Source organism: Equus quagga, chromosome 15 (assembly GCF_021613505.1).
Source record: "Equus quagga isolate Etosha38 chromosome 15, UCLA_HA_Equagga_1.0, whole genome shotgun sequence".
Classification (NCBI taxonomy): domain Eukaryota; kingdom Metazoa; phylum Chordata; class Mammalia; order Perissodactyla; family Equidae; genus Equus; species Equus quagga.
Genome location: NC_060281.1, coordinates 34,637,961 through 34,663,989, shown reverse-complemented (window position 1 = coordinate 34,663,989; position 26,029 = coordinate 34,637,961). Strand labels below are relative to the sequence as shown.

Here is a 26,029-nt window from a genome sequence, read left to right as displayed (position 1 = left end):
TGAATGTGAGCTTCTCCCTTCAAGAAAATCAACTGATAGGTAACAACTGACACTACTTATTGCCTTGATAAAATGTAAGCTCTCAAGAGAAAACCAGAAGTTTGGAAAACTTGTGACCACCAGGTAAACTTGACAGCTTCCCAGTACTGACACACTTTCCTGTTGAGATCTGTGGTCATATGAACAAATGTGATATTTGGATAATTTGTACTTAAGTGCATCAACAAGGGAAAATCTATATAACTTAGTGAAACAATGCATTACTTAAAAAAATCATACATTAGTGTAAGAGCCATTCAATATACAAAATAGGTCTGTGGATTGTACTGTAACACAATATGAAATATTCAGCCATATTTTTTCAGGTTCCACTTTACAAATAACAGTTGACAAACTACCACTTTTCAAGTTTTATTTTAGTATCAAAGTTGAATATCCACAATTCTCTGAAAATGTTATTAAAAATACTACTCCTGGGCTGCCCCCCAGCGTAGTGGTTAAGTTCTATGTGCTCTGCTTCAGCAGCCTGGTGCAAGGGTTCAGAACCCAGGTGCTGACCGACACCACTAGTCAGCCATGCTGAGGCAGTGACCCATATACGAAAGAGAGGAAGATTGACACAGATATTAGCTCAGGGCTAACCCTCCTCAAGAAAAAAAAAAAGGAAGATTGGTAACAGACGTTAGCTCTGGGCTAATCTTCTTCAGCAAAAAAATAAATAAAATACTACTCCTACAGTATTTGTATGAGGTATTTTTTTCATATACTTCAAGCAAAATAACTGATTAAATGCAGAGCAAATATGAAAATCTAGCGTTCTTCTAATGTGACAGAGAAGAAAGACACTTGCAAAAATCTAAAAAGAGCCACTCTTTTCACTACCTTGTTTATTATGGGAAATAGCTATTTTTCATAAAAACATTATTTCAGATAACTTGCATTGGGTTATGAGTATTATTCTAAATAAATTAATAAAAATATTGAAAAACTTGTATTCCTAATATGGTAAATATTGAAAGATGTAAACAACATAAACAAAATTATCCTTGGGGTCCTTACTAATTTGTAAGACTAAATAGATACCCTGGAACGAAAGTGTTTGAGAACACCCCGGGCCAGGCCTCAGGGAGACAGTGTGACAAAGAGCTCTCGGTGCAGGAGGAGAGGGGTCAGGGCAAAGTCCCAGGTTCCCAGACGTGGCTCTCAGGGTCCCAGGTCCGAGGGCGGTGTTTGGGGCGGGGAAGCTCAGTGTTGGGGAGTCTCCGTCTCCATGAGTTTCACTTCTCCCTCTGACAACCTGTCAGGTTATCCTGCCTGGAGACTCATGATGCGGCCCAGTTCTCACTCCCATTGGGTGTCTGGTTTCTACAGAAGCCAATCAGCGTCACCGCGGTTCTGGGTAATAAAGTCTCCAGGACGCGCCAGGACTCAGATTCTGCCCAAACCCCCAGAATGAGGGTCATGATGCCGCCAACTTTCCTCTTGCTGCTCTCAGGGACCCTGACCCAGACCTGGGCGGGTGAGCGCGGGGTCGGCAGAAAACGGCCTCTGCAGGGGGCGGAGCGAGGGGACCGCGCTGCTGGGACGTAGGACACCCGGGGAAGGCGTGTCTCCGCGGACACCTGCCCAGACCCCCCACCTCTGCCTCGCCCCGTCCTGACCCCTCCCTTCTTCCGCCTCCTCCTCTCACCCACTGGGGTCTCCCGCCGCCTTTCTCTCTCACGACCCGTCCACTCTCCTAGACCCATCACCCTTGGACCCGGGGACCCGCGCCGGGAGGAGGGTCGGCCGGGTCTCAGCCCCTCCCCGCCCCCAGGCTTCCACTCCCTGAGTTATTTCTACACCGCCGTGTCCCGGCCCGGCCGCGGGGAGCCCCGCTTCATCGCCGTCGGCTACGTGGACGACACGCAGTTCGTGCGGTTCGACAGCGACGCCGCGAGTCCGAGGATGGAGCCGCGGGCGCCGTGGATGGAGCAGGAGGGGCGGGGGTATTGGGAGCGAGAGACGCAGAAGCACAAGGACCACGCACAGAATTTCCGAGAGGGCTTGAACACCCTGCGCGGCTATTACAACCAGAGCGAGGCCGGTGAGCTACGCGAGCCCGGGTCTAGGTCGCGACCCCCCATCCCCACGGACGGGCCGGGGTCTCCCCGAGTCTCCGGGTCCGAGATTCACCCCGAGGCTGCGGGACCCGCCCGACCCCCAACCCGGGGGGAGCCAGCGGGGACTTTTCCGCGGTTCCATTTTCAGTTTAGGTTTAATCTCTGCGGGGGGCGGGGGCGGGGGCGGGGCCGAGCGGGCGGGGCTGACCTCGGGGCGGGGTCAGGGTCTCACACCTACCAGAGGATGCATGGCTGCGACGTGGGGCCCGATGGGCGCCTCCTCCGCGGGTACAGTCAGTTCACCTACGACGGCGCCGATTACATCGCCCTGAACTAGGACCTGCGCTCCTGGACCGCGGCGGACGCGGCGGCTCAGATCACCCGGCGCAAGTGGGAGGCGGCCGGTGTGGCGGAGCGCTGGAGGAACTACCTGGAGGGCCGGTGCGTGGAGTGGCTCCTCAGATACCTGGAGAACGGGAACGAGACGCTGCAGCGCGCGGGTACGAGGGGCCGCGGGGCCTCCCTGTCTCCTCTCGGGCTGGGGCTGGGGGCCTCCCACAAAGAGGGAGGAAATGGGATCAGTGTCAGAATACTGCTCCTCAGGAGCGGGAGGAATCACCCAGGTTTTCATGTTCTGTAATGACTTACCCAGAGGGCCCGCCTTTCTCTAATGAACAGTGAAGGAAGACAGTTTCTTAGGAATAGGAGGGGAGACCATCCCTGAAATCGTCAGTCATTTGTTCCCTTTGACCCTGGCAGCCACCTTGTGAACCATGACTTTCTCTCTCAAGGCCTTGTTCTCGGCCTGAGAACATCTTTGCGACTTTTACTCCAGCTTTTCTGAGTCATTCACCCTCCACCCAGGTCAGGACTAGAAGTCTGTGTTCTCCTTTTTTGAGACCTGGAGCCTCCTACCCTAGGCTCTCACCCTGATTGTAGAACTTTCCAAGGGATCGGAGATTATCCCAGATCCCCAAGTCCAGGCTGCTGGGTTCTGTGCTTCCTCCTTCCAAACCAGTTGTCCTGTCCGTTCTCAGGATGGTCACAGGAATGATGTTTCAGTGGCCCATGGAGGTAACTCAGGGTGAATTTTCTGGTTCTTCCTTCTCAGATCCCCCGAAGACACACGTGACCCACCACCCCATCTGTGACCATGAGGTCACCCTCAGGTGCTGGGCCCTGGACTTCTACCCTGCGGAGATCACCCTGACCTGGCAGCGTGATGAGGAGGACCTAACCCAGGACACGGAGCTTGTGGAGACCAGGCCTGCAGGGGACGGGACCTTCCAGAAGTGGGCGGCTGTGGTGGTGCCTTCTGGAGAGGAGCAGAGATACACGTGCCATGTGCAGCACGAGGGGCTGCCTGAGCCCGTCACCCTGAGATGGGGTAAGGAGGGAGGCGTGGGCTCAGAGCCTCTTCTCAGGGAAATCAGGAGCCCTTCTGGAGACCTTCAGCAGGGTCAGGGCTGAAACCTGGGGTCAGGGCCCTCACCTTCCCTTCCCTTCCCAGAGCCGCCTCCTCAGTCCACCATCCCCATCGTGGGCATCATTGCTGGCCTGGGTCTCCTTGTCGCTGTGGTGGCTGGAGCTGTGATCTGGAGGAAGAAGCACTCAGGTAGGGAAGGGAGTGGGGATCTGAGTTTTCTTGTCTCACTGGGGGATTTTAAGCCCCAGGTGGAGGTTGCCCTGTGTCATTAAGGGGAGGTACCACCCACACACATGTGCTTGCCACTCTGGAGCTGATTGCTAATGCTCTTCTGTAAAGCTCTTGTGAAAATGACAGAAAGATTTTTTCACCTCGATAATTCTGGTGCTGGGGACCTGATTCCCAGCAGTTGAAGGTCAGAGGGAAGGGCCCTGCTGAGGACGGACCTCCAGGAGGGCAGTTGGTCCAGTCCCCACACATCTCATTTCTTTGTGTTTCCTGACCCTGCCCTGGGTTTTCAGTCACATTTCTGGAAGCCTCTCTGTGGTCCAGGACTAGGGGGTTCCTCTAGTATCTCATGACCTAGTCTTCTACCTGTTATTTTCCCACAGGTGGAAAAGGAAGGAGCTATGCTCAGGCTGCAAGTAAGTTTGAGTGGGGGGTTCATCCCTGAGACCCTTGGGATAGTGCAGACAGGAGCCCATGAGGGAGCTCACCCAGCCCATAGTTCCTCCTTTAGTCTCATCTCCTGTGGGCTCTGACCAAATCTGGTTTTGTTCTACCCCAGACAATGACAGTGCCCAGGGCTCTGATGTGTCTCTCATGGATCCTAAAGGTGAGCCCCTGGAGGCCTGAAGTGGGGAGGGGTGTTGGGGAGAGGGGATGGACCTGGGTTTGGGGATTCTTTGAAGGGGACATTTTGAGCATACTGAGGGCTGTTGAGAATGTCAGTATGTATGTGACTGGCCTGAATTTGTTTATCATTATTCTCTTTCATAGTGTGAGGCAGATGCCTTATGGGAGACCGAGTGATACAAGATTTGTTCATACTTCTGCTTGTGAATTCAAGATCCCCTGACTTCTCTTTCTACATTGGCATCTGAATGTGTCTGGGTTCCGGTTAGCATAACGAGAGCAGGTGGAGAGACTGGCCCACCCCTGCCCTCCATGACCCTCTCCCCACACTGATCTATGTTCTTTCCCTGATCCACTTTCCTGTTCCAGCAGAGTCGGGCCTGGACTGTCTCCATCTCTGTCTGAACTTGATGTTGTGCTGAGTACCGGTGACCTGCTTCCTTATTGATAATACAAATCTGGATATGAATTTGTTTTTTCTAATTCTTGTGATAAGGGATTGATGTGTTAATTAAAGGAGAAATTTCCTAAAGTTTGAGAGAGGAAATAAACGGAAGCACTGAGAACCTTCCGGAATCCGTGTGTTTGCTGTGCTGAGTCAGTTGCAGGTGGGGACAGGAGCAGGCTCTGAGGAGCTGAGCATGGATGGGGCCTGTGCCCAGTCAGTGCTGAGTGCCTCATGGGCTGTGATGTTGTCATTCCTTGCCTGGCGCATCTTTCTGCTCCTTTGTTCTGCCTCCTTGTATAGAACCTTATTCCATCAGTACCTGTGATCACAGGGATGAGGACATCACCTGGGCATTGTCGTGTCTTCAGGACTGTGGGCAGTGAGGGCTTCCTGTGGCCTGGTCAGCCTAGGCTCAGGCCTGGGTCTGGCCCTCAGCCCCTACCTTTTGTGTGTTTATACTTTGTTTCTTAGGGGTTTTTTTTGGATTATGCCTGTTCTTGTTCATGTTTAGAGTCCTGGTCTCATTCTCTTCTGGGTGTCCCCCATCTCTGACAGCAGCAGGAGCCATTTGACCTGTCATTGTCCCCACAAGGCCTAGGTGGACCCTGCACACAGAAGTCTGTAGTATTGAGAGATGAATTTTTAGACTTATCCAGCTCTTGCCCTCCTTCTAGGGCTGTTTCCAGAATATTTTTTCCATCTTTTACCTCTTTTTAAGGAACCAGATTCTAGAATTAGTAAAGAGGAAGGATTCATTAGTTCCTCATCTTAGATAAATTCCTGTTGGGTTTCTGTCTTCTCTGCAGCCTGCCCCCTCTCTCCCTGCCGTTAACTCTAGTCACCCTAGTGCTGGCTTTGATCCAAACTCACGATTGATTGGAAAATAGGACCCATAAGCATAGGATTGTCTTTCCTGAAGAAAGAAATATAATTGTGTGTGAGTGTGCAGCAGGGCAGCTGTGGGAGAGAGGGGAGAGCAGCGCTTGTGAGAAAGATACAGGCGGCACTGATGTCAGTGTGAGTAGACATTGTGCTGTAGTTGCCACAAAATAGCATGTGGCCTGAGGTTACATTAATAAAGATACTGTCTCTAGAATAGGGAGGTGCTCTACACTCATCATTCATTCAACTGATGATTGTTGTTTGCCAGATATATGACAAACTAATTTTGCATCTAGGAAACCTCAGTGAACTAAAAACAGGCAAAAATTGGCTGGTTTTGTGGAGCATGTGTTCTCATGGGGAGGGGCAGACTGTATGCTATAAGCATAGTGAATAAGGGAAGTGTTTATGTTATAAGTTGTAAGTGCTTTGAGGAAGGTGACCCAGAGTGTAAGTGTGTGGGGACAGGGAAGATGGCTGTTTTACTAGAGTGGTCAGTGAGGGCCTCACTGGGAAAGTGACCTTGAGGAAACATTTGAAGGACATGAAGTTTGTCCATGAGGATGTCTGGGGGAAGTTCTTTCCAGGCAGGGAACCTCCAGTGTGGATACGCTAAGGCAGGAATGTGTCTGTGTGTCCTGGAAAGAGGGAGGAGGCCCGTGTGGCTGGAGCAGAGAGCAATCGAGATGAGATAGAGGTGCGGCCAGACCACGTAGGCCTGGAGGATGTTAGAAGAGTTTCACCTTTTCTCTGAGTAGGATGTGGAGTTACAAGATGGTTTTGAACATGGTTGACCTGATACAACTTCTCTTTAGAAGCATCACTCTGGTGCTGTGCTGAGAACAGAACTGAGAGGTGAAGGGCGAGTGACACAGAGAAAACTGCAGGAAACTAGTGCCATGTCCAGGCTAGAGAGGTTGCTTGCTTTGTCTGGGATGAGAGCAGGGACAGTAATAGGAAGTGATCAGATTCTGGGTATGTTTGAAGATGAGCTTTACAGCATTTCCTAATAGATTAAATCTAGGTTATAAGAAAGAGAAATCACACCCAAAATTTCAGATGGTGCAAGTGGAAAAATATGGAGCACCTTCAGTGGAAATGGGGAAGACTCTGGACAGATTAATTTTGAGGAAGTGGCATCATCCAGTTAGGAAATGTTGAATTTCACATATTTATTAGAAATGCAAGTAGGCTGGCAGTTGGACAGAGGAGTCCGGAGTTTAGGAGAGATGTCTGGGCTGGAGAAATAAATTTGGGAGATGATACCATAAAAATGATATTTAAAGCCTTGAGAATGGATGGGTCACCAAGGGAGTGATGGCTATAGAAGAGAAAGGAACAAGGACTGAACCCCAGTGCTAAGGGCTCTGATCAGACCACATGCACAGGGTGGACTGAACAGTTCTGACACTGTGTCTAGAAGGCTCTAGACCAGGGAGTCACAAACTTTCCTGTGTACAGGAATCTCCTGGACATCTGGTTAAGATTCAGAGTCTGGAGTAGAGTGTGAAAGTCTGTATATATAGCAGGGTTGGTGCTGATGCTGCTGGTCTTCAGATCACACATTTAGTAGCAGAGTGTAGACCAGGATTCTCCCAGGCTGTGCATCAGCCTCACATGTAGCTTGTTAAAGAAGTGATTCCAGGACTCTGTGCCCAACATTCTAAGATGGTGGGTCTGGGGAGAGGCCTGAGTATTTTGTAACAAGCCCACAAGTAATCCTGGGGCTCAGCCAGATTGGGAACCGCTGAGGTTAGTGATCAAAGAGCACTCAAGGTGGGGAGGGGTCTTAAATCCACATTTAAATATTGTTTTCTCCTGGGGAGAAAAAGACAAGACATATGCTGGGAGATATATGTTGTTTCTTCTACCATGGGGCGTAGCCAGGTGGAAATGAGGAATGGTTATCAGTTCAGCAAAAGAAAATCTCTGAATCCTCGCTCTCTGAACCTATTCCCTAGATGGATTTATTTCTTTGTGTACACAATGGAATCCAAGTTTTTCTACTTAAAATATAAATGAATATTATATATATATATACGCAGTTCTGGATCTCATTTTATTTCAAGGAAAGCCATAGAACAAGCTTGAGGCTACACGGCCAGGAACAGAATCCATCCAGCCTTGGCCAGGTCCCACGTAGGAACCACTGCCCCTACAGCTGTGTATAGATGCCACTACTCACCCCAGTGACACCCCTGATGCAGCCCCACTGGGCTAGGACTGCTATCATTGCTTGTCTTGGCAATTGGATGACATACTGCCACTCACACCACCTTTGCCAAATGCATTCTGCACTGTCCCAGCTTCTCTGTGTCACCACATCCTGAGTCAGAGTCCAGCATGTGGTCACCTGCTTGATGGAGCTTCACACCGTGACCAAGAATGTTTGGGAAAGTGGGTTTTCCTCTCTTGTGGAGGGAAATGGTCTCTGCCTCCTTCCAAGACTTTAAGTGTGGAATTCTTCTAAGGTGGGAAGAGGGTACAGGTTCTAAGAGTAGACGTTGGGGGTGAGGGATGGAAAAAGAACAACAAATTCCAGTTTGCCTAAGTGTATTTGAACATTGCGATGGACTGGTGACTCTTTGTGCCTCCCATTTCCCCCTTTTTAGTTGTGTATAGCGGTTATCCTATGCCTGTCCCACCATTGTATATCAGGTCTGTTGGGGGAGGGGAGCAGATAACTTGCCTCTTTACTTCACAGGCCTTCATTCCATGAGGAACTGTCCTTGAAGGGCTTCATTTGCATGAATACACGAGGACACTCATCTGTGCCTGATCCTGATTTAGATGATGACATTCTGGACTTTACGCTGATTCTGTAATGGAATGAGACTTTGGGGGCCCTTGTGTTGGAGTGAGCTGATTTTGCATGTGGGAGGGATGCAAATAATTAGTGCCCAGAAGGTGGACTGTGGTGGTTTTCAAATGTCCACAATTTCTTTGATACTCAAGAGGCAGTGACAATTCCCCTCCCTGTGAGTGTGGGTCAGGCTTATTGGCTCATTCCTAATGGATAGAATACAGCAGAAGTGACAGTGTGCAACTTCAGAGACTGGGTCTTAAAAGGCACTGTGATTTCCTGCCTGGTCTACTCTCCTGGTCACTCAATCTGGGGTAAGTCACCTGCCATGTTGTGTGGACATTCAGCTAAGGAGACACCCACATGGCAAGGAGCTGAAGCTTTTGCCAACAACCACACGAATGGGCTTTGAAGTGGGTCCTTTCATGCTAATCAAGCCTTTCTGTTCTGGCCGACATCTTGATTGCAACCTTATGAGACCCAGAGCTAGGACCACCAAGCTAAGCCGCTCCTTCTTCCCTCACCCACTGGAAACGTGTGAGATGATAAATCTTTGTTGTTTCAAGCTGCTTAATTTTGGAGTACTTGTTACAAACCAGTAGATGACTAATGCACAGGGGAGCAACTATGTGATTGATGGCTGGTTTCTCATTAAAAGCAATGGAGGCCGGAAGAAATTGGAGTGACCTCTTCAAAGTCCTGATGGGAAAAGGCTGCCAAACAAGAACTCTTGAGAGCACTGCAACTCTCCTAGAAAACAAAGATGATTTTTTAAGTTATTTATATATTTTTAGAGTTCCATTTTAATTTTGCCGTTAGCTTTTTTTTTTACATTATTTTTTATAGTAGGTATCTATAGAGATTACAATATGCAAGAGGGGCTCTCCAGGTTGCCAAGCGCTAGGAGCCACGGCTGGACACAAACTCACCTGTGAAGTCATAGTGCCGGGAATGGGGCCCTGGAAACCCCAGAATCAGGACCCAGGGCTGGTCCCTCCACGGCGACACAGGCCTTGTTCTCTCCTCCTCTGGGCTCCTTGATTCTCCCTGCCATCCTAGCACTGGGGAATCGAGGGGGGTGTTCTGGCTCTGGAAGAGGTGGAATCTCCTTAATCACCAGGCCTCCCTTCGTCTCTTTTCTCCGTTCGTCCGCACGTGTGTGTGTGTGCATGTGTGTATGTTTGAATTATACCATCCGTGCAAGTACAGAAAAATGCCCAAAACTTAAGTATAGTTTACTGATCATTTATAGAGCCAACACCTGTGTAATTACCATGCTGGTGAAAAATAGAGACCTCGGCGCCCCAGCCAGGAGCCCCTCTCCCCACACAGAACCCATCCCTTCGCACACAGGTGTCCACTCAGCTGACCCCTGCCCCTGCCCCTCTCCTCTCTGGTTCCTCTCCCTGCACTACTTTCAGCCTCTATCCCCCTAATGACCCTATTTCCTCCCTCTTTTCACTTCTCCAGGAGCCTCCGCATCTTACTAGCTGGTGTCCTGGGCACTCTCCTTGTCCCCTCTTCTCATACTAGAGTTGGAGAACCCAGAGTTGATTCCCAGCAATAGGTGCCTTCATCCTGGAAGCAGCAGCAGAAACAAGTGACAGGGATCCTGGAGTCCAAGGTCCCATCTCAGGAGATTAACGGCATGCAGTATATTTGGGGGCCCATCCTGGACCTGGGAACCAGATGTTATGACCTGGAGACCTGGCTCTGCCCTGAGGCGGGAGTCCAGGATCACTCAATGCTGGGGAGACATCAGTGGACTTAGAACCTGACACAGGCTGGCGTCGCCCCCTTATGGGCAGAGCCCTGTGCACCTTCTGGGAGCCAAGGGAGAATCTGTGGAGGTCCTGGCTGAGTAGGAGAAAGGCAGGCTCCCCTTGTCTGTCCTCAGCCCTGTGGCCACACAGGGGCACCACCACACTGCTCTCAGAGTCTAATGGAGCAGCAGTGGAGGGGACTGGGCAGTGACCTGAGTCGGGAAGAGCTGGCTGACTCGGATGCTGGGCATCAGTCTCAGGATGAAGATGCTTTGTGAGGAGTCCTAGACTCCACGGAGATCAGAGGAGAGGAGAGCTCAGGAGCCCTACCTGTCTCTAACGTTTTCATCTCTTCACCCCACAACCCCTCTCTCCAGCCACTTGATAGCAACCCCCTGGAAAACCAGAGTTAATTTTTTTCCCCCACAACCTATACCTTTTCTGTGGGCTATTTTAAATATAAACTTTAATATTTTAGAATACTGTTAAATTTACAGAAAAGTTGAGAAGGTCGTGCAGAGTTTCTGTATATCCCACTCAGTTTCCCCTGTTAACATCTTACATTGTTGTCATTCATTTGTCACAGGTAATGAAGCAATATTTTATGTCCTGCCATGTGGTGACCTTCATCCAGATCCAGCTATCCTAGGATTTGCTGACCACATCAAAATCTCTTACCCCTCACACTGGATGCAGGAGAGAGTGAGCACAGAGACAGTGCTGTGGGTAGGACCCCACCTCAGCTTCCTCCCTCCTCTCCCAACTTTCTTCCGCTCACAGGCCCTTCATCCTCATCTAGTCTCCAGGATTCCGTGAATCTCACAAATGGGGAGCAGGTCATGAGATGTACAAACCCAGATCCCCATAATTCCTCTGCAGGAAGTCCTTCCTGAAGTCTGCCCACTCCCATTCCTGCTGTCCCCTCAGCGTTTCCCCAGTAGAGCCCCAGGCCTGTGCAGAGGGTGATCCCAGAACACGCTTCCTCCCTATAACCACAGGGCTCACTCCCTCACCTCCTTCAGGACTTAGCTCAAATGTCACCTCCCTGGAAAGCCTCCGCTGAGGATAATATTTAAAATTATAACCAGCTCCCTCATCTTCCCTACCCTGTTCTTCTCAGCATGTAAGCTCTGTGAGGGCATGGATTTTGCCTGAGTTGGTTTGATATATCCCAAAGGACCTAGGATAGTGCCTGGCACAGAGCAGATGCTAAATAAGTATTTGTTCATGAATGAAGAAGCATAGGGACCAGATCTCCTCAAAGCTGAGACTGACACAGGAGAACTGAGCAGTTCCCTGGGAAGTGATTGGAGGAGGGGGTGTCTCTTTCAGTTGGGAGGGGGAGGAGCTGCTCACTGGCTTATCCCAGGCCAGAGCCAAGCAGGCAGAAGGCCACACAGAGCCCCGCCACACTTCCCATGCAGCTAAAGCACAAGGCCAGAGCACCTGCTGCCTCTGCAGACCCTTCCACTCCAGAGGGGCACCCAGCCAGGTCGTGGGGTTTTAGACAGTGCAGTCCTCCTGGTGGTAGACTTATGTGCTGAATCCTCTGATTGTGTCGGGCTTGAAGGCAGGGCTCAGCTGCAGCCTGTGGGGCTTTGGGGAGCCGTCCCCTGACCCATGACCCCCAAATTCCTAGGTCATTCAGCAGGCCCAGAAATCAGTTTTGCATCTAGGATAGCAAAACCTGTAATTTTGGGGTTTGGAGGTAGCAGGGAGAGGGGCGTGAGAGATCTAGACAGCAGGCCCATATCTGCTTTGGTCCTAGAAGGGGAAGAAGAGGCAGAATGCTGGGGTCCTGGGCTCTAGGGAGGGGGAAGAGGGAGACGCTGTCCTCCAGGCTCCAAGAGGGTGAGTGGTCTGATGCCTGGACAAAAGAGTCCACTCTTGGCGTCATTGGGTGTGGTGTTTGGACATGTGGGTCCTGGAAGCCTGGGGAGGGGGGTGGGACACATTGGAGTTCCCTGGAAGATGTTAGGCAGAAGCCTGGGCCCTGACTCATCACTGACCTCCTTGTAGCCCGCTGTAGTCTCCAGACTCCATCCGACACCCTGCCCTCTGCGCTCCAGGAACGCTGTCCCAGTGGCCTCCAGAAGCTGGACAGCTCCCTGTCCTTTGCCCAGGGGCCAATCTTCTGGGAGCCCTGGTTCCTGCTGTCTTAGCAAATAAAGAGAAGGTGTCCAGGTAGCTGAGGGCTGTGAAATGGGGATGAACTCAGACACAGCTGTTAAGTCATGGCTCGGGGAGTGGGACTCTGGAAACCCTGGAAACAGGCCCAGGCTGTCCCCTCCAGGGTGACAGAGGCCTTGTTCTCCCCTGCTCTCAGTTCCTTCATTCTCCCTGTCACTCAAGCCTAAAGAAGTTGAGGGTGGAGGGAAGGGTCTTGCTCTGGAAGAGGGGAAGCCCCTTAATCACCTCCCCTCTCTTCTTCTTGTCCCTTTTTTCCCTGTGTTTGAGTTATACCACACCAGCAAGTATGGAAAAAAGCCTAAACCTAAATATAGTTTAATGACCAATTATAAAGCTAACACCTGTGTAATTACCACCCAGGAGAAAACAGACACCTCAGTGCCCCAGACAGAAGCCCCTGTGCCTCTCCTCACACAGAATCCAGTCCTTCCCACCCCGATGTCCACCAAGCTGACCCCTTCCCCTGCCCCCTCCTCTGTGGTTCCTCCCCCTCCAGTCCTGTTGGCCTCCATCTCCCTAATGTCACTGTTTCCTCCCTCTCCTCACTCGTCCAGGAGATTCCCCATCTTCCTAGGCCATTACACTAGGGATCTCTTCCTCCTCCTCCGCCCCTCCCACCCTATCCTAGGGATGGAGAATTCAAGTTGATTTCCAAGAGGAGAAGCCTTCATCTCTGGAAGCAGCAGCAGGAACAAGTGGCAGGGACTCCGGGGTTCAAGGTCTCATCCTGGAGACTGAAGGCACTCAATATGTTTGTGGACTCCTGGACCTGAGAACTAGGTGTTATGGTCTGGAGATCTGCTCCTCCCTGAGGCCAAAGTCCATGGTCATTCAATGGGGAGGAAAACGTCTGCATCAACATGTATTTTGGCAAAAAATTCAGACTCTGAACCTGACACTGGATGGGGGCTCCCCCTTGTGTGCACAACCCTGTCCTGCTGCTGGGAGCACAGGGAGACCCTCGGGAAGTCCTGGGGAAGAGGCCATAGGGGAGCTCTGGTCTTTTGTCCTCAGCCCTGTGGTCACACTGGGCCTCCACTTCTCTGTTCTATCCTATTCCCACAGCCAGAGGAGAGGATGGGCTTTGGTCTCAGTCAGGGAGAGGTGGCTGACCTGGAGGCTGGACATCAATGGGGGATGAAGATGCCTCTGAGCAGCCCTGGGGCCAGGCTCGGGGGTGGGACAGCGATTGGAGGAGAGGGGAGCTCTGGAGCCCTGCCCTGCATCTAAGGCTTCCATCTTTTCTCCTACAACCTCTCTCTCCAGTCCCTTGATGACAACACCCTGGAAAACTGAAAAGCAGATCATATTTTTCTTCCATTCTCTCTTCCTTTTCTGAGAGTTGTTTTAAAAGATAAACTCTTTTACTTTAGAATACGTAGCTTCAGATTTACAGAAAAGTCGCAAAGTTAGTACAGAGTTCCTGTATGTCCCACACTCAGCTGTCCCTGTTGTAACATCTATATTACTATAAAATATTTGTCACAACTATTGAAGCAATATTAATACATTATTACTGAACTGTGTACTTTATTTGGATTTCATTAGTTTTTCTTTTTTCTGTGCCAGGATCCCATCCATCATACCACACTAAGTCCCAATCACGTCTCCTTCAGGCTCCTCTGGCTGTGACAGTTTCTTAGACTTTCCTTGTCTTTAATGACCTTGATATTTTTGAGGAGTACTGCTCAGCAATATTGTAGACTGTCTCTCAATTTGAGTTAGGTTGACTGGGGCAATAGGTTTTTGGGAAGAAGACCCCAGAGGTGAAGTGCCATTCTCAACACAACATATAAGGGTGTGTAATACCCACTTGATTGATCACTGATGATGTTAACCTTCACCAGTGTTTCTCTCCGTGAAGTTCCTTTTTTTCTTTCTCCCTTTCCACATGGTACTCTTTGGAAGGAAGTCACTATGCACAGCCCACACTTAAGGGGTATTCTGCTATAAACATTTACACGCAGGTTTTTGTGCAAACATAATTTTTCAAATGAGTTCAAATAAATACCTAGGAGAGAGATCAGCAGATTGTATGGTAAGTCCATGTTTAGCTTTATAAGAAACTGCTATTTTCCGTAGTGGCTGTGCTAGTTTGTATTCCTGCCCACAATAAATGAGGGTTCCTGTTGCTCCACATCCTGGTCAGCACTTGGCGTTACTAGTTTTTGGATTTAGGCTATTCTAATAGGTGTGTAGTGGTATATCATTGTTGTTTTCATTTGTACTTCCCTAATGACATATGACATGAGCATCTTCTCATAAATTTATTAGCCACCCTTATACTTTCTTTAGTGAGGTAACTGTTCAGACTTTTGGTAATTTTTAATTGTTATTTGTTTTATTAGTGTTGAGTTTTAAGAGTTCTATATATATTCTAAAACAAGTCCCTTATCAGATATGTGATTTGCAAACAATTTCTCTCAATCTCTGGTTTGAGCCCTTTTCTTGACATAACAGTATACATTAATGCATAGAAATATTCTGGGAATATAAATGAGAAATTGCTAACCGTGATGGTTTCTGGGTAGAGGACTTGGATGAACGGGAGATGGTGGAGGAGTGATTTACTTTTGTATATTCTTGAGTATTGTTTGAATTCTCTCATATGTGTATGAATAATGTTTTCAAAAATAAATTACATTGAAATTGCTTACACTTATAAAACACTTGACAGATCATCCTCAGATCATGTGTTAAGACTGAAATTCTGATCCTCTGCTCAAGAACCAATCATCTTTTCACTCAACTATTTTGCCTTAGAATTTCCATTTCTGAAAAAGTTGGGCTACATTATATATGGACCAATCTTCCCACTGAAAATAGCTAAAAATGCCATGTAAACTTCAAAAACCATCTTCTGAAGAGCAACAGAGCTGACAAGATACTAATGAATGACCACACCCCAAAAAGAAGGGAAAGATCCTGCTTGGCGTCCACAGAGAGCAGCGTCCTGAGAGATGGAGAAAAGGCTCTGTGAGCTCATTGCCCAGACATGGAGCCCAGCACTTCGAGCTCTGTGCCCCAAACTCTGGACTATTCCTACCCATCTGCCTCCCTCTTAAAATTTAAACAGAGCCTTTTTATTCTGATTATAATGTATATGTATAATATACAATACATATCTTACAATGTATATTCACTGTAGAAAATTATAAAATGTTAACGGTTATAAATGACAGTAAAAATAACTCTAACCCTCACACTTGGAGATATTTTGTTGCATTTTCTCTTAGTCTATTATGTATCCTCCCGGCTGCTGCCCCAGTGCTGGAACTCTCTCTCTAAATTGATGATCACAGAGCTCATTGGCCCCCATCCCTGGTCTCTCCAGATGCCATTTCCTGACACAGTTCACTCTCACACCTCCTGAGGGAGGTATTTCTCACTTTCTCCTCCCTCCTCAATCTCCTCCTCTCCCTCCCCACTCCCCACTCCCCACTCTCAGGTGATGAGCTTATTTCTCTTTTCACTCAGAGAAAAAAGGACTAGGGGAGAACTGCACCATCATCCCCCCACACCCCACATCTGTACCTGTATCCTCTGCCTTCACAGCAGTGATGATGGATGGTCCTGCTCCTGTCTAAGGTCACCTCTCAGCTTGGGCACAGGATTACCTCCCTCCCCTGCATCATCAACTTCCTGTTCTCTACTGGCTCATTCAGTCCCACATACAAACAGGCTGCAATATCTCCCATTTAAAAAAAAAAAAAAAGAAGCTAAATAAATCAAAACAAAATCCTCTCATAACAATCCATCACTCAATCCCATGTCTCCTTCCAGCTATTGCTCCATTTCTATGACACTCCTGGTAGGACAATTCCAGAGTCTATTCTCTCATCTACCACGTTGTCTTTTTATTTTTTTTACTATTTTTTAAAGATTTTATTTTTTTCCTTTTTCTCCCCAAAGCCCCCCGGTACATAGTTGTATATTCTTCGTTGTGGGTCCTTCTAGTTGTGGCATGTGGGACCCTGCCTCAGCGTGGTTTGATGAGCAGTACCATGTCCGCGCCCAGGATCCGAACCAATGAAACACTGGGCCACCTGCAGCAGAGCGTGTGAACTTAACCACTAGGCCACGGGGCCAGCCCCCGTTATCTTTTTATTTTTAATAAATATTCATTTGCACATGATTTAAAAGGTCCTCTACTTCTACAAGGCTTGTTATGAAGACAGATGTCCCCTCCCTACCCCATTTCCTAAATCCCAGAGACATCTTGTTTCAGTTCTTTTAGCTGATTCTCTAATTGTTACTTCTAAATAGAATGTTTACAATACTCCTTCTTTGTTACACACTTATGCATCATCTTTAGTGAACTGGCTCTTATTTCACACACCACCAGCTACCCAATGTAATTACTTTACAACTTTGATTAGCTCAGCGTGCAGTGTTTACATTATTATGACCATGTAAACGTTAGTCACAACTGAGCATTTAGTAGACTATGATTACTTTTCCTTTCTTGAACCAACTTTTTACGTTCCCTGTAGTTAGTATATATCTTGTTTCTTCATTTGGTTAGTTTCTGTTGTATTCATTACTAAACCATTCCACTACTCCCCCCGAGTCTAAATCTTCATGAATATATTCGAACAAATCTGGTATTCTACCAACTTTGTCTTTGTAAAGACACCTTCCCACAGCCCTCAGTCCTGCCACACGTGGACTGGTTCCCTACACATCTGGGGCAGGGCTGACAACCCAGATCTCTTTCCCCTCATCCTGGGCAGCCCTTCGTCTTCTTTGTTCTGGTTCCCCTGTTGCCTGGATCCCACTTTCCCCCTTTTTTTGGTTTTCTCCATCATTGTTCCCTACTTTGCCTGGCGGTATCCTGAGGAAGGGAACGTGGAAAGTAAAACATTGAAACTCTAAACATGCGCAATGTCTTTAGGCTGCCCCAGTCCTGACTTGCATTTTGACTTGATACAGAACACCGTGTTGTAACATTTTTTCTGGGAATTTGGAAGGCATTGCTGCAACGCCTTCTTGCCTCCAGGCCTGTGTTTGTTGCCTCTTGAAGTTTTCAGTCTCTTCTTTCCCACCCTCTTTCTGAAATTTCATTGTGATTGTCATTGTGTATAATTGTCACACTGTTTTCATCTACTGTAGATTCACAGACAAAAATTTTCAGTTTGTAGGAGGGGGGTACAAGGGTGAAGGGAAACAGAATTGTTTCAATTTGGGGGGAAAGTAGGGGAGGAGCAATAGGCAAAGAATTCTAAGAAGTGGAATTCTAAGGTTTACATCTTCTGCTCTATAATTTTACATGAATATACAGGGCCTACAAGTTATTTAATATACATTGTCTCCAATAAATACTTTCTCTTGGGTTAAGTGAAGACTTATGTCCCTGCTTATATTTATCAGGTTAATGAAAACAACACCAAGAGTCCCAATGTAATATACACAAGGATTAGCTTCAGTGATGGGCATTTTTGAACATTTAGGACCTTAAGATGATAAATCATGTTTTGGTTAATGTCTATATACTCTAGTTGTTAAAATACATGTTAATTCAACATCTTGGGCACGCTGTATTTTAAGCATATGTCTAAGACCCACATGGACAATTCCATGACACCTATATGAAGATAATTTTAGTCTACATCAACCTATGAGTCACACAGTATCTTTTTGGGTGGAGGAAACAAAACTAAAAACATTCCAGATATTCACTATTCAATATGGTAGCTACTAGCCACATATGGTTATTTAAATTTAAAGTAAATAAAATTAAAAATTCAATTGCTCAGCACAGTAGCCACATTTCAAGTGCTGAGTAGCCATATGTAGCTACTGGCTACCATATTGGACAGTGCAGATACAGAGCAATTCCTTCATCACAGAACATTCTGTCAAACAGTACTGCTCTTCATACTTTGTGGGCATCAGGTGAGATGCATTAGACCCATGTGAAATGAAAGGGCCAATGTTATTTCTCTTAGAGATACAACAGATTTCTGTTTGAGATATGAATACATAGTAAGCTGGTGTATAGCGAAACCAAAATAGGTTGTCAGTGGGTCTAGCGCCTTCAGGCACAAACCGTTCCCAGTTTCAAAGGGACACCACTTGCAGAAAAAAAACCACGAACAAAATACTTTCACTTTAAAATGTCCTGAAGCATTAAAAATTGTCCTTACCAAATCGTTGTCCTTAAATCCACATTTTAAAAATATCTTATATGTTGACGTGAGAAGTACACATAAAACCCTTCTGCTACATTCCCAAGTACTATGTCCCAAGGAAAATAATTTGTGTGAGCCAAGCTAGACCTTTTTTTATGGAACACCAGTTTTACTTGAAAGAATGAATGACAGAAACTATGATTAGACGTGGTTATTTGGCACGCACTCTTTCAAAATGAACATGAGCTTCTCCCTTCAAGAAAATCCCCTGACAGTTAACAACTGACAGTACTTATTGCCTTGATAAAACGTAAGCAGTCAAGAGAAAACTAGAATTTTGGAAAACTTGTGTCCAACCATGTAAGCTTGACAACTTCCCAGTACTGACAAACTTTTCTGTTGGGATCTGCGGTAATATTAACAAATGTGATATTTTGATAATTGTTAGTTAAATGCATCAACGAGGGAACTTAGTGAAACAATGAATTACTTTAAAAATCATACGTTAGTACAAGAGTTATTCAATATGCAAACTAGGTCTGTGGATTTTAATCTAACAGAATAGGAAATATTCAATGATATTGTTTCAGGTTCCACTTTGCAAATAACCTTTGAGAAACTACCAGTAGTGTAGTTTTATTTCAGTATCAAAGGTGAATATCCACAATGCTGTGAAAAGGTTATTAAAAATACTACTCCTACATAGTTGTGTAAGGCTGTATTGTTTTCATATACTTCAACCAAAATAACAAACTAAATGCAGAGCAAATATGAAGATCCAGTGGTCTTCTAATGAGACAGACAAGAAAGAGTCTTGCAAAAATGTAAGATGTAAAAAGATCCACTCTTCTCACTACCTTGTTTATTTGGGGAAACAGCAATTTTTCATAAAAACATTCTTTCTGTTAACTTGCAGTGGGTTATGAATATTATTCTAAGTAATAAAAAATATTTTAAAACTTTTATTCCTAGTATGGTAAATATTGATACATATAACCAACATAAAATTATCCTTGGGGTCCTCACTAATTTGAAGACTGTATGGATATCCTGAAACCAAAGTGCCTGAGAATTGTTGACTCAAACAGCACCTGGGCCAGGACTCAGGGAGACGGTGTGACAAAGAGCTCTCGGTGCGGGAGGAGACGGGTCAGGGCAGAGTCCCAGGTCCCCAGGCGTGGCTCTCAGGGTCTGAGGCCCGAGGGCGGAGTCTCGGGCGGGAAAGCTGTGTTGGGGAGTTTCACTTCTGCTTCTCACAACCTGTGTCAGGTCCTCCTGCTGGAGACTCTTGACGCGGCCCCAGTTCTCACTCCCATTGCGTGTCCGGTTTCTAGGGAAGCCCATCAGCGTTTCCGCCGTTCCGGGTTTTTACAACCGCACTGATCAGCCGGGACTCAGATTCTCCCCAGATGGCGAGGATCCCTGTTATGGCGCCTCGAACCCTCCTCCTGCTGCTCTCGGGGGCCCTGACCCTGACCGAGACCTGGGCGGGTGAGTGCGGGGTCAGAAGGAAACAGCCTCTGCGGGCGGCGGAGCGAGGGAACCGCGCGGCGGGGACTCAGGACCCCCGGGGAAGGCGAGTCTCCACAGACCCAGGCCCAGACCCCCGCCTCGGCCCTGCCCCTGTCCTGACCCCTCCCTTCTCCTGCCCCCCTCCTTTTCCCACCCAAGTCCCCGCCCTTCTCCATCCACCGCCCCTTTTCAGTCTCAAGATCCCTTACCTCCATCCCCCTCCCGGCCCCATCACCCTCGGACCCGGGGACCCGCGCCGGGAGGAGGATTGGGCCGGGTCCCGGGTCTCAGTCCCTCCCCGCCCCCAGGCTCCCACTCCCTGAGGTATTTCCTCACCGGCGTGTCCCGGCCCGGCCGCGGGGAGCCCCGCTTCATCGCCGTCGGCTACGTGGACGACACGCAGTTCGAGCGGTTCGACAGCGACGCCGCGAGTCCGAGGGTGGAGCCGCGGGCGCCTTGGATGGAGCAGGTGGGGCCGGAGTATTGGGAAGAGCAGACGCTGCTCGCCAAGGACGTAGCACAGACTTTCCGAGTGGACCTGAACATCCTGCGCGGCTTATACAACCAGAGCGAGGCTGGTGAGCGACGCGAGCCCGGATCCAGGTCACGCCCCCCACCCATCCCCACGGACGGGCCGGGGTCTCCCCGAGTCTCCGGGTCCGAGATTCCCCCCGAGGCTGCGGGACCCGCCCGGCCCCCGACCCGAGAAGAGCCGGCGGGGACTTTTCCGCGGTTCGATTTTCACTTTAGGTTTAATCTTGGCGGGGGGACGCGGGGCCGAGTGGGCGGAGCTGACCTCGGGGCGGGGTCAGGGTCTCACACTCTCCAGGTGTTGTATGGCTGCGACGCGGGGCCGGAGGGGCGCCTACTCCGCGGGTACAGACAGTCCGCCTACGACGGCGCCGATTACATCGCCCTGAACGAGGACCTGCGCTCCTGGACCGCGGCGGACGCAGTGGCTCAGATCACCAAGCGCAAGTGGGAGGTGGAAGGTGAGGCGGAGCAAGAAAGGAACTACCTGGAAGGCAGGTGCGTGAAGTGGCTCCTGAGACACCTGGAGAACGGGAAGGAGACGCTGCAGCGCGCGGGTACGAGGGGCCGCGGGGCCTCCTGATCTCCACTGGGGCCGGGCTGGCTTCCTACAAAGAGGGAGGAAATGGGATCACTGTCAGAATACCGTCCCTCAGAAAAGAAAGGAATCCACCCAGGTTTTCATGTTCTGTACTAATGACTTGCCCAGAGGGCCCGTCCTTCTCTAAAGGACAGTTAAGGAATCCAGTTTCTTCAGGAATAGGAGGGGAGACCATCCCTGAAATCGCCGTCATTGGTTCCCTCTGACCCTGGCATCTTGTGAACCATGACTTTCTCAAGGCCTTGTTATCGGCCTGAGAACATCTTTGCAGGCCTGACTCCGGTTTTTTTGAGTCATTTATTCTCCACCCAGATCAGGACCAGAAGTCTGTGTTCTCTTCCTTTGAGACCTGGAGCCTCCTACCCTCGGTGCTCACTCTGATTCTAGAACTTTCCAAGGAATAGGAGATTGTCCCAAATCCCCATGTCCAATCTGGTGTCTGGGTTTTCTGTTTCCTCCTTCGAAACCGGTTGTCCTGTCCATTCTCAGGATGGCCACATGAGCGCTGCTTCAGTGGCCCAAAGTAGATGTGAAGTTTTTGAATTTTCTGATCCTTCTCCTCAGGCGCCCCGAAGACACATGTGACCCACCACCCCATCTCTGACCATGAGGTCACCCTGAGATGCTGGGCCCTGGACTTCTACCCTGCGGAGATCACCCTGACCTGGCAGCGTGACGGGGAGGACCTGACACAGGACATGGAGCTTGTGGAGACCAGGCCTGCAGGGGATGGGACCTTCCAGAAGTGGGCGGCTGTGGTGGTACCTTCTGGGGAGGAGCAGAGCTACATGTGCCTTGTGCAGCACAAGGGGCTGCCTGAGCCCCTCACCCTGAGATGGGGTAAGGAGGGAGCCGTGGGCTCAGAGCCTCTTCTCAGGGAAATCAGGAGCCCTTCTGGAGACCTTCAGCAAGGTCAGGATCAAGACTGAGGTCAGAGCCCCTCAGCTTCCCTTCCCTTCTCAGAGCCGCCTCCTGAGGCCACCATCATCGTGGGCGTCATTGCTGGCCTGGGTCTCTTTGTGGTCACTGGCGCTGCAGTAGCTGGAGCTGTGATCTGGAGGAAGAAGCGTTCTGGTAGGGAAGGGGATGGAGAATCTGAATTTTCTTCTCCCACTGACGGATTTCAAGCCCCAGGTAGAGGTTGCCCTGCCTTGTTAATGGGAAGTACCATCCACACACATGTATTTGCCACTCTGGAGCTGATTGGTAACACTCTTATTAAAGCACTGGTGAAAATGACAGAAAGATTTTTTCACCTGGATAATTCTGGGCTGGGGACCTGATTCCCAGCAGTCGAAGGTCAGAGGGGAGGGTCCCTGCTGAGGACAGACCTCCAGGAGGGCATTTGATCCAGTCTTCACACATCTCCTTTCTTCGTGTTTCCCCTTCCTGCCGTGGGTCTTCAGTCATGGTTCTGGAAACTTCCCTGTGGTCCAGGTCTTGGGGGTTGCTCTAGGATCTCATGGCTCAGCCTTCTCCCTGTTTTCTTCCCATGGGTGAAAAAAGAGGGGGCTGTGCTCAGGCTGCAAGTAAGTTTCTGTAGGGAATTGATCCCTGAGACCCTTCAGATGTGTAGACGGAGCCCATGGGGGGAGCTCACCCAGCCCATTGTTCCTCCTTTAGTCTCATCTCCTGTGGGCTCTGACCCCATCCTATTTTGTCCTACCCAGGCAGTGACAGTGCCCAGGGCTCTGATGTGTCTCTCATGGATCCTAAAGGTGAGACCCTGGAGGGCCTGAATTGGGAAGGGTTGGTTGGGGAGAGGGGACACGACTGAGTTATGGGGATTCTTTGATTGGGACACTTTGTGCATGTGGTGGGCTGTTGAGAATGTTAGCACTTATATGCTGACCTGAATTTGTTTATGATTATTCTCTTTCACAGTGTGAGACAGCTTCCTTGTGGGGGACTGAGTGATGCAAGATTTGTTCACACTTCCTCTTTGTGACTTCAAGAACCCTGACTTCTCTTTCTGCACTGGTAATTGAATGGGTCTGTGTTCCTGTTAGCATAATGTGAAGAAGTGGGGAGATTGATCCACCCCTGCCCACCAGGATGACCCCTGCCCACACGGACCTTTGTTCTTTCCTGGATCCACTGCCCTGTTGCAGCACAGGTGGGACTGGGCCATCTCCATCCCTGTCTTAACTTCATGTTTCTCTGAGTGGTAATGACTTGTTTCCTTATTTAAAATATGAATCTAGATATGAATTTGTCTTTCCTAATTCTTGTCAAAAGTGATTGATGTGTTAATTAAAGGAGAAATTTCCTAAACTGTGAGAAGAAATTAATGGAAGCACTGAGAACCTTCCAGAATTCATATGTTTGCTGTGCTGAGTCTGTCGCAGGTGGGGACAGGAGAAGGCTGAGAGGAGTCGAGCATGGATGGGGCCTGGGTCCACTCACTGTTCAGTGCTTGGGCTCGGGGCCAGTGCTCAGTGGGCTTTGGCGTTATCATTCCTTGGCTGTCATCTCTGCTGCTCTGTTGTTCTGGTCCCTTCAGTAGAACCTTGTTCCACCAGGACCTGTGATCACAGGGATGAGGACATCACCTGGACCTTGTCCTGTCTCCAGGACCATTGGCAGTGAGGGCTTCATGTGGCCAGGTCAGTCTAGACACAGGCCAGGGCCCAGCCCTCAGGCCTTGCATTTTGTTTGTTTATATTTGGGTTTTGGAGGGTTTTTTTTATTGTTAACTCCCTTTTCACGTTTCAAGTTCTGGTCTCATTCTCCTCTGGGTGTCCCCCATATCTGACAGCAGCAGGAGTCGTTTGGCCTGTCATTGTCCCCACGAGGTCCAGGGTGGCCGCTGCACACAGGAGATTCTTTGGTATCGAGAGAGAAATTTTCAGACTCATCCAACTCTTACCCTCTTTCTAAGGTTGTTTCCTGGATTTTTCTTTCTACCTTTTCTCCTTTTAAAAGAAGCAGATTCTAGAATTACAACAGAGGAGGGATCTGATAGTTTCTTATCTTAGATAAATTCCTGTTGGGTTTCTGTCTTCTCTGCAGCCTGCCCCATCTCTTTGCCCTTAGCTCTAGTCATCCTAGTGCTGGCTCTGATCCAAACTGATGCATTTATAAATTTGAGTGTACTTTAGATTCATAGTTGCTTGGAAAATAGGACCCATAGCCTAAGATTGTCCTTTCTAAGGAGAGAAATATAGTTGTGTGTGTGAGTGTGCAGGAGGGCGGCTGTGGGAGGGAGAGAGGAGAGAGCAGCACTTGTGAGAAAAGTACAGGCCACATTCCTGTCAGTGTGAGAGGAGGTTGTGCTGTAGCTGCCACAAAACAGCGTGTGACCTGAGGTTACGTTAATAAAGATACTGTCTCTAGAATACGGAGGTGCTGTACACTCATCATTCATTCAACTGATGATTGCTGTTTCCCATATATATGAGAAATTCTTTTTGTACCTAGAAAACTTCAGTGAACTAAAAACAGGCAAAAATTTCCGGCCTTGGGGAGCATGTGTTCCAGTGGGGAGGGGCAGACTGTATGCTGTAAGCATAGTAAATACGGGAAGTGTTTATGTGAGAAGTTGTAAGTGCTTTGAGAAAGGCAACTCATAGTATAAGTTTGTGGGAACAAGAAGGATGGCTGTTTTACTAGGATGGTCAATGTGGGCCTCATTGGGAAGGTGACTTTGAGTAAAGACTTGAAGGGTGTGATTTGTGCACAGGGATGTCTCAGGAAGTCGTTTGCAGGCAGGGGAACCTCCAGTGCAAATGCATTAGAGCAGGAGTGTGTCTGTGTGTTCTGGGAAAAGTGAGGAGGCCGGTGTGGCTGGAGCAGAGAATATTGAGATGAGATAGACATGTGGCCAGACCATGTAGGTCTGGAGGATGTTGGAAGGTTTTAACCTCTTGTTGAGGAAGATGAACAGAAGGTCAACCTGTTGTGACTTGAGAAGCATCACTCTGGTGCTGTGCGGAGTCAAGAGGTGAACAGAGAGCAGCCAGTGGAGAAAACTGTAGGAAACCAGTGCCGTGTTCCAGGCTAGAGATGTTACTTGCTTTGTCTGGGGTGTGAGCAGGGAAAATAATAGGAAGCATTTGGATTCTGGATACATTCTGAAGATGGGCTTTCCAGAATTTTCTAATGGATTAAATCTGGGTTATGAAAAAGAGGACTCAAAGAGGACACCCCAAATTTCAGATTGCACAAGTGGAAATACAGAGTGTCTTCAGTGGAAATGGAAATGACTCTAGAAGAAATGGCATCGTAATCATCCAATTAGGAAAGTTGAAACAGAGTCATCTATTAGATGCAAGTGAGGTTAGTTTTAGCAATTGGATATGTGAGTCTGGAGTTGAGAAATGTCTGGACTGGAGAAATAGAGTTGGGAGATAACACCATAGAAATGATACTTAGAGCCTTGCGAGCCAATGAGGTCACAAGGGTTTGATGACTGTAGAAGAGAAAGGAACAAGGACTGAACCCTTGATCCCCAGTCAGACCACACACCCAGAGCAGGCTACACATTTCCGCCTCTGTGCCTAGAAGGTAAAGAAACCAAGCAGTCCCAAACTTTCCTGTGCACAAGAATCCCCTGGACATCTCATTAAAATCTAGACTGTCTGGAGTAGAGCATGAGATTCTGGATGTGTAAGCAGTTTGTTACTGATGCTGCTGGTCTTCAGATCACACGTTATTAGCAAGAACGTAGACCAGGATTCCAGCATAGCTGTGCATCAGCCTCAGAGGTAGGGCTAGCTAAATATGTGATTCTTGGGCTCAGTGCCCAATATTCTGAGATGGTGGGTCTGGGGAAAGGACTGAGTT

At 48.6% G+C, this 26,029-nt stretch overlaps 2 protein-coding genes, 1 long non-coding RNA gene and 1 pseudogene across 12 annotated transcripts in view; 3 read left to right on the top strand and 1 right to left on the bottom strand.

Annotated features, from left to right (window-relative positions):
* The window catches only part of LOC124226946 (patr class I histocompatibility antigen, A-2 alpha chain-like), a 445,476-nt gene that overhangs the window by 36,317 nt on the left and 383,130 nt on the right, over positions 1-26,029 (top strand). The gene's annotated exons all lie outside the window — the stretch shown is intronic.
* Positions 1,438-4,949, top strand: LOC124226950 (class I histocompatibility antigen, Gogo-B*0102 alpha chain-like; annotated as a pseudogene).
* LOC124226954 (uncharacterized) lies at positions 19,856-20,581 on the bottom strand. Its single transcript, XR_006885412.1, has 2 exons — positions 20,449-20,581; positions 19,856-20,083 (listed from the first exon to the last, which is right to left on the bottom strand). It is a non-coding gene; the product is annotated as an uncharacterized LOC124226954 (long non-coding RNA).
* On the top strand, positions 19,961-25,281 carry LOC124226947 (saoe class I histocompatibility antigen, A alpha chain-like). Of its 6 annotated transcripts, XR_006885408.1 has the most exons (8): positions 19,961-20,091; positions 20,421-20,690; positions 20,925-21,200; positions 21,809-22,084; positions 22,208-22,378; positions 22,915-22,962; positions 23,129-23,224; positions 23,767-25,281. XR_006885408.1 is itself a non-coding variant. In XM_046640787.1 (7 exons), exons 1-7 carry the CDS (start codon positions 20,010-20,012, stop codon positions 23,131-23,133), a joined length of 1,068 nt encoding a protein of 355 aa, XP_046496743.1. In that variant the 5' UTR covers positions 19,961-20,009; the 3' UTR covers positions 23,134-23,518. The 6 variants fall into 6 exon arrangements, 3 of the variants coding, with proteins under 3 accessions (XP_046496743.1, XP_046496742.1, XP_046496744.1); XR_006885407.1 differs by having other exon boundaries at positions 22,208-22,962; XM_046640787.1 differs by lacking the exon at positions 23,767-25,281 and having other exon boundaries at positions 22,208-22,318; positions 23,129-23,518.